This window comes from Liolophura sinensis, chromosome 7 (assembly GCF_032854445.1).
Source record: "Liolophura sinensis isolate JHLJ2023 chromosome 7, CUHK_Ljap_v2, whole genome shotgun sequence".
Classification (NCBI taxonomy): Eukaryota; Metazoa; Mollusca; class Polyplacophora; order Chitonida; family Chitonidae; genus Liolophura; species Liolophura sinensis.
The window spans coordinates 49,260,647-49,271,765 of NC_088301.1; the positions used below are offsets into that span (position 1 = coordinate 49,260,647).

Here is an 11,119-nt window from a genome sequence, read left to right on the forward strand (position 1 = left end):
ATTCAAATAGAACTGCAGAATATGATATTGTTGGCAAGTGATATAAAAATATCTGGATACTACTTAACAGCCAAAACTGTTAAATGAACAGAAACCCGGCTGAACCATGAGCCGCGAAGAGAAAAATCCCCAGCATGCAAAACTCCGAATGAAAAAATGAAATTGTTCAACATTAAAATTAAAATATGCCACAGAGCAACACAACCTAACATGGAAATATTGCGTACACAGATAAAGGCCGTGTCTACTAGACCTGTGTCTGAGACAAAGTGCGATATCGTGTGTGGATGTCGACGCTTGAAAACAGGTCAAAGAGATTTGAACGATCACGCTCATGTGGTTCTGTTCGATCTTGTGCGTCGAGAGCGTATAGAAAATCCACCCTTCCAATTTGGAAGCAAACAGCCAAATGCTCATCTCAAAGTTAAATCTACCTCAGGGGAAGTTCAAGAAATATTCAAGCTCTTTAAACAATAACTTAAACTAATCGAGGTTGGTGTATCACGAATTACCTTTTTATCTCAACTTAAGGCAAACTTAAACCGAGTGACGACTTAAACCATTTTCTTGCATACGGGCCTAAAGTCTATTTTTAGTCTTAAGTATGACTGGGAAAGGAGTAAGACATAGTAAGGTGTAGACGCAATATAGACTGACTTGTTACTCATATGAAAACAAATCTGACGGAGAAAAGAACAACTCTCAATTGTGAAATTGGAATTTTCAAACTGTATTCAGGCATGTATAACATCTATTTGTTTCGTACGCTCGCCGGGGGGAACGAATCAACGCATGGCACGACTGAACTCCCATAGTTCAGGCAGTGACCTATTTTTGAACGCACTATGCAAAGTTAACAGGATTCAAACACGCACTGTGCGGCATATAGGTATCGCCTCAGCGCACTTTTGTCGTGGGGATATAGGGCATTCGGGTATCAACACTGGTAAGACACGTAGACTAGATGTAGATAGTCCTATAACATGCAGATATTACATCTAAGTAAGGTGAAAGTGCTTAAGAAATCTTCTATAACGGCCTACTCTGTCACAACAAAGGCACTCTTATACATGAGCTCTCGGATAAGATGGTGTAAACGTTCTAGAGCTTTTGGTCAGCTATCATCATCCAAGAGAGCCTCACTCACACTGGTGTAGTCGCTCTATACCTTGGTAGCCGCATACTGCCACCGTTCATATGCTGATCCGATTGTGTCAGCTGAAGTAACGGCTCACGATCCTCTCAATATGTAATATTGGACCTTACGTTGTGTGCAATGATATGATTGGCCAGACGTGGTTTGGAAAAGTCGACACAAGGCACAGTGAGATTATTTCGTGAGTGCCCTGTTTTTGAACCTGGAATTATCAAGACTTAGCACTGATACGAGTATTCTTGTGTCATAAATGATAGTGTATCAGTAACAGAGCTTGGGAGAAGTTTTCCACAGCTTTTCTGCGTAGCCTTGACCAAATTTGTTTATCATAAGTTTAATTCTAATAGATAACAAATATATTTACACGGTAGTATATTTCACCAGGTAATAAAAATTCATCAGGTTGTAAGTTTTAATAGTTAGCAAAAATAAGTAGAATTAACCTGATTTCTTTCCAACCAGTTTCACAACCATGACCGTTTTTAGCAGATGGCCAGTTTCACCGAACACAGCCAGTTTTCATCAGATGACAGGTTTCACAAGTTGGTCAGGTTTTATCACATGACAAGTTTCAACTGATGCAGTAAATTTCAGTCACAAGCCAATTTTCATCAGATGACAAGTTAAACTACAGACAGTTTTCATCATATCGGAGATTTCAATAATTAGACAGTTTCTATTAGATGGCAAGTTTGAGCTAAAGATGCATTTTTCATGAAATTGCAAGTTTCATTAGAGAGCCAAATTTAATCACATCAGAAGGTACACTAGGTAGCCAGTTTTCATCAGATGACACGTTTCACTGGGTAGCCAGTTTTCATCAAATGGCAAGCCTGACGTGGTTAGTTTCACCAGATACTAGCTCTGTCATAACAAATGTCATTTGATCATGTCAATATTCAGCTTTTTAGACTGATCACAAAATAATGGCCTTATACCAAGAGTATAAATTTACGTTAAAAATAGCTAGTAAATTATACCGTGATGATTATGCAAATATTCGTTAAGCACCAATGAACCTGACATACGTCGAATAAGTTTAAAATTTTAGACTACACCTGTAAACATTTATCACATAAATCACACAATTTTACAATTGCCTGTATAACTATGTTTTAGACATAAACATATTCCTGAAATCATTCCAAAGCGGAGTTATGTCGACAGTCGTTCCACTTAAACTGTCTGAGTTCAACATTTCTGACTGCACGGGTTTTCTTATCGAAGATCCCTTGGTAAGTAAGTTCTAAGCTCAAAAGGCATTGATGTTTAGCACAGAGAGTAAAAGCAAAGCATGGACGACAGTGTGTTAATTGTCAAATAGTCATACGCAACCGGTGAAATATGGCCTATTAAATAATTCATCACGCTCAGCCGACTGGTTTATTTTAAATACCGTTCTGATATATTTTGACAATCGATGAAAATACTGATTAATTTTAGAAGTACGAGTCAGTATTAATTTGAAAAATTAATACTTCAGTCAACATATTTATTTAATTCGATTTCTATAAACATTCATGGCATTTGTTGAAAGGAAAGATTACCAGAACCATTTGAAGTATGGCATAAGTTGGCCAAATCATTACCAGAATTGGTCAAGAAGGGAGTGTTCCGAGATGCAGTCGACGAGGTAGGAACATTTTTGTGTAAACATATTGTGTAAGAATAATCATTCATCCGTGAATAATTTTTTTTACTAAAACCGTATTGTATATATTTTGTCTCTTTGATGTTGCGAGAGCCTAGGATACGAATTAGTTCGCTTTTATTTTGACTAAACTTTTTTGTTGTTCCATTTCAGGAGTTTACATTTTGTCACAATCATAAAATGACGTAAAACTTCTACTTCTTATCAGCCTAATACGTCCCTTGCTGTTTATAGTCTGGAAATTCTCCTCTTCTCTGTTGGCATCTTTCACCAGCTTCCTATCCTAGATAGTTCCGTGTTGAAGGACGAGCGACAACAACGCTTGGCTCATCTCCAACTCTCTGTTATTGCTTCCGGATATGTCTGGCAGGACGAGAACGTACCAAAGGTATATTGCTATGCCGATGTGTACGGGTTTCAGTTTTAGGCATTAAGAAGGCTTTTCTGAAGATTTACATGACTAATCTTGTCAACAGATGCAACAGAAAAAGTGTTCCTGTTATACATTAATAATTTATAACACATATATGCGTTGCTGTTTATTAGTTCCCTACGGGTATCAGACCAGATTATAGGTGTGTCCGTCTGTCAGTTCATCAGTCGGTCGGGCCGTCACGAAATAGTTTTCCGGACATTTTTTTCATAACGTTCTGGGTAGAAACATCATGTTGTTTTGTTCATTCTCAACGAAAATATGGCCGCTTTGTGCAATTATGGACACTGATATACTTATGAGGGCTCAGATCATTTGGGACATCTATTGTAAGAGCAGAATTTCCAGATCTTGTGTAAGACCCGTGCCACTTATATCAAAAGCATTTTAGGCGAAATGCACTGAATTCTATTTTTATTCTGTTTCTTCTAGAAACTCCCAGTTTGTGTGGCAATACCACTTTGGAACGTCTCAGAAACTCTTGGTGTAAAGCCTGTCGTCAGTCACCCAGGATTGTTTCTAGCTAACTGGCAGCGTAAAGATACATCAGAGTAAATGCGTTTATCGTTTATAATGGTTCCAGCTAAGGAACGATCAATTGAATAAATATAAATAAATGATACTTAACGACTGTCACTCAGTGCTCAGACATCAGTGGAGGCTTCCAAACACAGGAATTTCCTTTTTCGTTTTTAGAAGTGAGTTGGTTGATAATTAGCTTACCATAGCAATTATTTAAGACTTCGCCCCGCGTCGTAACAGAAAAGTTGCGGATGGTCGTGGGTTTCCCCCGGCTCTGCCCGGTTTCCTCCCACCATAATGCTGGCCGCTGTTGTATAAGTGAAATATTCTTGAGTACGGCGAAAAACACCAATCAAATAAATAAATAAATAATTCATAATAGAAAAACAATAATTTGTCCTGACCTTGATGTGAAATTAAACTAACCTGATATCCTGTAATCTTTACTATAAACAGCCATAAAATGTATCACCTGCATAACAAATGCTTGTTCTCACGTTTATACTACTAAGTGTTTTTTTATTTGCTATTCACATTATTTTTTTTTAGATTACCGTCGCTTAGGTATGTATCCCAGCTCTATATATTGTGAGGACTAGCGATTCTATTATGTAATTTGCTTTGTTTGTAGTAACTACTCTGTGCCACAAGTAAACATCATTCTGTCTTTTAAGTAGTAATTATTCTGTGTCTCATGTAATAACCTTTCTTTCTTGTAACTAGTAACTATTCTGCTATGTAATCATTTTCTTAAGAAAGTAGAAACCATTTAGTCGTTTTAATTGTAGTTATTCTATTTCGTAAGCACTAATCAATATGCCTTGTAAGAAATAACCATTCTAGCTTCTAGATATACATTTTTGCAGCGGAATTTCTAGTAATTTTCCTGTATGCATTACTCATATTTAAGAAAGAAAAACATGACGGTGAAAAATGTTACTGCAAGCAACTTGTTTTCTTTTCAGTAACATGCGTTGTCTGTACAGTCTTCCAGGAGGAGAAGATGCGGATTGGTTTCTTATAATTACCAATGCCGTTGAGTTGGAGTTTGCACCAGCTCTTAAGGTAATTAAATACATAATTCAATCATTAGTTTGTATTTTTAATCTATTGACATGAGACAAGTCACACTTGCTTTCAAATTTGTAAACATACTGTTGTACTAATGACAAAAATGACACCATGACATAGGTACACGGGGAGAGAAGTCTAAGCATATGTTTGCTTCGTAATGTTCATGAACGTGCTATTTGGAAACCACCAGAGAGTCTGACATTAGCTGCTGTTTAACTCAGGGAAATGGGACACCGGACTGGGGGCCACGTGCCAGCTCAGCTAGTCTACCCAGATGAACGGGACACCAGGCTGGACGCGATGTGGCCGTAAAGCTGGATGGCCTAGGGGAAAGAGACACCGGGCTGGATGTCACATGGCCAGTTCAGGTCGGGTCGACCCAGAGGAACGGGACACCCGCCTGTACAGCACATGGCGGGCTTAGCTGCATGTTCGACCAGTGGGTCACAGTGGGTGGGTTATCGTCCACTTGCTGTACAACTGCTGTGTCTGATGCGCAAGTCCTTTTAGCAAAATTAATAAGTTTTCCAATGTATGTTTCTATTTCAAATCTATGCTTCGAAACATACATTCGTATACATTCGATACGTAATACAAACATTTTATCTATATTTAAATGCAGGCACCTTAAAACACACGGTTTCACTCCTTATAGTTTAAGCAGATTAAAACCGTACGAATAACAAATGTAATTTTTTGTATCAGTGCATTGTAAATGGCGCTTACTCTATGGATATTGGGGACATGGATGGTCTGGCATCGGAACTCATTGGAATACGAGATGCTCTTGTAAATATGAAGGAAACCTTCACTAATATACACGGTACGTTCTGACATGCCTTAATCTGAAAAACAAATGTTGCCTATATTATGAATATTTAGTTGTATCTGAAAATCGTTGTCTCACAAAATAGAAAATAGAGGTATAAATAGGCATTAAACGATTCAAAACCATCAGATAATTATCTTCAAATAACAAGCTTGTTAATATTTTCCAGATAAAGTTAGCCCAGCAGCTTTCTACAACGATTTACGTCCTTTTCTAGGAGGGTAAGCATCATGATTGTTAATTGAAGTGAATTGAACCGAATTGAATGTTTCTTCACCATACCTAAATATACGTATAATGACATATCTCTTAAATGGCGGGAATAAAGTCCGATGGTCTTGTTCAATCACTGACTCATCAGTATCAAATAATAACACGTTTGTTAACACGTAACAAGTTTGTTCCCAAAAGTGTTGTCTGTGTAATTTCTATAAATGTTTTGAAGCCAAACTTATTCAGTGGTGTTTAAAAGTGTTGGCTTTTGTGATTTGGTACCTTCTATTAAGTATTGTCATTATTTGACCTTCAACCTCTTATTAATGGTTTTGACTCGAACCTTTGAATTGGTTTAATTTGAAGCCTTTATGTTATTCGTGTACAAGCCCTGTTAGTCTTTTATTTACAGATGGGGTAAGGAAGGGTCTGCTTTACCAGATGGTCTGTTGTTTGAGGGTGTCAGTGATGTGCCTGTCAAAGTAAGCCAGCTTGCGATTTATTTGTATACATTTATATTTCGTGTTATATTCCTAAAATACGCAAAAGATCAAAACTAGCAAAGCGCGTGGATCTGTTTCAGCTTTATTTGGTAACTGTTTACTTCTTTCGACCTACTCGCTTAGGCGTTGGAGTAACATTCCAAGAAATGTACACTTGTTTTATGATCAAAAATTCCGCATTCAGATCATGCAATCGAACGTGAACGTACACTTTCCTTTGCTTATTTGGAAGAACTATTTGTCTTAGAAAATTGTTTCACTAGCGAAAATTGGTGATGGGGCATATATATATATTGTATATATATATATTGTGTAAGCTCTGCGTGTCTGTATTCTTATATAGTGCATTGGTGACACTGGGGCTCAAACATCGATATTTGCCTGCCTGGATGCCTTCTTGGGCATACAGCACTCACAACCAGGTAGGAAGGCGCACTGTCTCTCATAAAACAGTAAGATGGCCAATTGGACAATTTCGAAAAGCACACATCGCCTAAGAAATGACAAAGTCAGATATTTTAATTTTATTTCACGTAAAATTAATTACATAAAAGAATTTACAAATTTTAAAAAAATATATTCTATTAACTGAATACATGTACATTGAGTATATATATTATCGGCGACACTGAAGAGTCAAACGGACCGAGGTATTATTTGATTGTAATTTATCGTCCTACTCATAAGGATGTCAAAAGAAGAAAAATGGGTACAGATCAGAGGAAATTACTTCTTTTTTCTCGGAATGTGACGAATCAATACTATAAAAATCCAGCCGTAGAATTGGAAGCTATATTTTACAGTCACATAAAGTTTATTTACCATTTGGTTTTGTCCGTCACAGAATCCAAAACATTCCTCCTGCTAATGAAGGACTACATGGTACGTGAACACAGAATGTTTGTTGAAGCCTTGGAGAAACGACCGTCCACTCGGGAATTTGGTAAAACTGTAGTTGTTTCTGTATATGTAGCATATACTGATCCAATTTTAGGTTATAAACAAAAACGAAGAAGCCATAACTACTTTACCTTCCAAATTTAGCCCAATATATATATATATATATAGAAACGACTCCAACTCAAGAAAGCATACCCTATACACTTAGGGTTTGATGAACCATATATAGGCAATTCACCTAGCTTGAACATACACAAATCATTTGTTAAGAAAATATATGCTAACAAGTAACAATTAACATTGACAGTGGAACGCCATATTAAAGTTTCATAAGTGGAGACCTAATTTCCACAATGTAACAAAACGTATTCAGTGCTTATCAAGCAAGTTGATAATCCACAAATATCCTCTAATACGCTCGTCACTTTTATTTCTTTTCAGTAGTGTCTAGCTGTGATGAAAAGTTAAAGGGCGCCTATAATGACTGTTTGACTGCGGCTGCAGATTTCCGAAGCTTCCACATCCAAGTTGTAGCCAAGTAATTTCGATTTATTTTTTTACTGGTGTTCAAATTGAAAAAAAGTCTGCTTATAGTCATGGGTATCAGGGAAAATATATAAAAGGCAAGAAAATAGAATTATACATAAGGGATTGACAATATTTCGCACACGTAGCCATAGTGTAGAAGCTCTTAAGGACTTGGCCAATCACAAGCCATGAAATCGTCACGTGAACATTGGCATCGAAGTCACATAATTTGTCGGCTCTTGATTGTTAGTTTTTCTTCAAATGGTTCTTCAAAAACCGCCACTGATGTACAAATTAAGGCTTGAGGTTCTTTTAAGAGTTAAATGGAAGCATTTTGGTCTGGATAATCATAAATTTATGTAGAACTTAGAGCAAGTACCAGTGTCGCCATGTCTACATGCTGGACAGAGGGCTGGAGTAATTTGTCAGGGCGAGCTGACAATAAGAAAATTTCGTTGCATACTTTTTCCTCAGCCAGAATTATTCTTCACAACATTGGCAGAAATGAATCTAATCTATATGAAAGGCCCTACTGTGTACATTCCTTGATGCATACAGCCAGGTAATGTTGAAACCCCTGCAGGCGGAGATGAAAATGTAAACGACCATTGAAAGATATTTTTATTTGTATATTTCCCTATCAAAATGTTGATGTCTGATCATGTCGCGCGACCTTGTTTAATACAAAATGGCACAGGAGAACTCCAGTGTAATGAGAAGTCAGTCTGGACAGATGCATCACAAAATGTCGCCCACAAATGAGTGACTAGGTAATTTGCTATTTATTCTGTTCACTGGCCTTGGGGAATGAATTAAACGTTTTAAGAACACCTCTTGAATACTTCTTTGGGAATTGATTCATATTTAGTAGTTGACTTTATTTTTACATTACTTCGGACTGGAGAAATTTTCACTAACAGGACGGTGGTAAGGTTTTTGGATAGAGAAACCCGGAGTAATCGGAACATTCTCGACTACTTGTTTCATTGATAACTATGGATGATATCGAAATTGGATGGATGATATCGATATCGCGGTGCAAGATAAATCCCGATTTTGATGTCTCCGTAACGACTGCGTAGATATCAGGGGGGTTTTGTCAAACATTCATTTAACAAAACTGTAGACAAATTATTACTCACAAAGGTTAAACACGTGTAGACATTGTCTAGAGGGAGTGTGTTCAAGACAAGCAATTTATCCACGTACGCAAGTTTGTGCTGAGACTGATCTTCCCTAAGCGTGATGCCGTACCAGCCGTAGTTATGCCCCTTGAACAACTTTTCTCCACTCGATGGAATGAGAAATGTTACGTTTCCCGTTAATAATTATAATAACTCTTTTTAATATTTAATATTAAGCGTTTTTTGCCAACGTTTGTTTTCCAGATATATTGTGTCAATGGCAAATAAGGATCAGCAGGACAGTAAGGAGAAATCAGAAGATAAAGGCACCGGAGGAACAAGTAATACTCTTTTAATCAAACCTGAATAAAAGTATTCAATTCCATTTAAATTCAATGTTTTAAATAGTACAATTATCACAACTCTTCTACCTTTACAATTCAGGTAGTATGTATTACATTGTGAGCTCAAGCTTTTTTGCATTTGCTACTTCTTGTCATATATATCAAACCCCATAACATAAAACATAATTTTCACCCGAAATAAAAAAGTATCCAAAAGACACCCTGAATCAAAGGAAGTTGACATTCCAATATAGCAGCCGCGAAGGGTAGTAGGCGTAAAGTATTGATACATTATAAGACGGAAAAGGTTTACCTGATGAAATATCAGACTGTGGCAGCTGCTCTGGAGCTATAACATGGTAATGTATTTAGGACAGGTGCATATTTTCCAGACTCACTATTTTAATCCATCGGACCGGACAGATTGCTAATATATGCTGAAGATGCAACGGTGTTTTTTTGTCTAATTCATTAGGTGAAAGTCCACTTATCTAAATAATATCAGGTATCTGGATGAAGCCATTGTTTAGTGCCGCTGAAGTAATCAATCTTTTTCATGTTTCCAGATGTCATGCCGTTTTTGAAGGGTTTAAGGACTGAAACTAAAGACAGCGTCATAACGAAGTGATAATGCTTATGGATCGGTTCCAGGATGTTTTGTTTCGGGAAAGGCAACAAATGCAAAGTGGCAAATAGCGGTCGTTGTCAGAAATAAAGCTGTGGACTGGATTGCTTGCGATATAGTGACGTGGATTATCTGTGCAACCATCAGTCCGATTTGTCATGTATATAATAATTCACTAATCAAGGAAGCAATCCTTGCGAAATATAGACATATTTTAACAATATTTTGTAACTCATTATGTGGCTTTACTTATTTATTGTTGCATAGCATCAAACTCAAGATTGATTTACTTTAATAAATCGTGAAATTCAGTTTTATGGATAGATGGCTATCGTTATGTTTATTTAATACTGATGTGCCATGGTGATTTATACAATCTACGAACAATTTACAACGTGACGGTCAATGTATCAAATTTAAAATGGGATCGTATCTATATTATCAGAGACTAATTAAACTGGATTAAGGTAATATTCTGAATTATGGTTTTCCTCTTCACATCAGGTGAGGCGGATAGCTGCAGCGTTGACACATCCATTCACATCTTATTATTTGGTATGAGCAGCTGCGTTTGCTGTAAATATCCGTATGGAATACTAGTATACAAGCAGTATACAAAGGTACGGTAACGAATTGACTGAAATCTATCCCAAAGCTTAGGTACGTTTTTAAGTAAGTCTTTTTCAGGCCAATGTGAAGTGCATGTCAGTCTGTAAATGTTCACTTCACTAGCAAAACATGGGGAGTAACTCTTGCTGCTGTCGACAAAATCAGCATCAAAAAAGTGGTGAATGTACGTGGCCTGTTAAACATAATTGTTGGCTTTCACTCTATTTACTTTAGAGCTAGAACCTGGCAACAGGAAATTAACCCGTTACAAGCATATCAAGATTTTTGCAGTCATGGAAGACGATCTGAGCTCGAATCCAGTTTAGACTGCGGCTTTAGGTCAGGACTTTTTGTCAGGTAACTGATGGCTTCCTCGGAAGATTTAACAACCTTGTTCATTGACGAGTTAAACAAAAAATTCGATTTACTCAACCAATAGATAAATAAATAAATTCTATTGAGTTTTATATGGCGTAAAATATTTTATTTACACCACTTTAGTGAAAAATGCAGGTGGGCAGAGGAAAGCGGACATATTTACCCTCCTGTTATGTATATCAGTCGTAAGCCTTTAATCAGCAGATGTTAAGAAATCAGGAAACTATGTT

General features: G+C 36.9%; 1 protein-coding gene across 1 annotated transcript; it reads left to right on the forward strand.

Annotated features, from left to right (window-relative positions):
* Positions 1-836: 836 nt before the first annotated feature.
* Positions 837-10,081, forward strand: LOC135471675 (indoleamine 2,3-dioxygenase 2-like). The gene is made up of 15 exons (XM_064750987.1): positions 837-946; positions 2,276-2,391; positions 2,694-2,789; positions 3,082-3,195; positions 3,673-3,791; positions 4,312-4,326; positions 4,728-4,827; positions 5,542-5,659; positions 5,835-5,886; positions 6,291-6,360; positions 6,725-6,803; positions 7,226-7,324; positions 7,723-7,819; positions 9,198-9,274; positions 9,844-10,081. The coding sequence occupies exons 2-15, from the start codon at positions 2,314-2,316 to the stop codon at positions 9,903-9,905; spliced, it is 1,176 nt and encodes a 391-aa protein (XP_064607057.1). The 5' UTR covers positions 837-946; positions 2,276-2,313; the 3' UTR covers positions 9,906-10,081.
* The last annotated feature ends 1,038 nt before the right edge of the window (positions 10,082-11,119 follow it).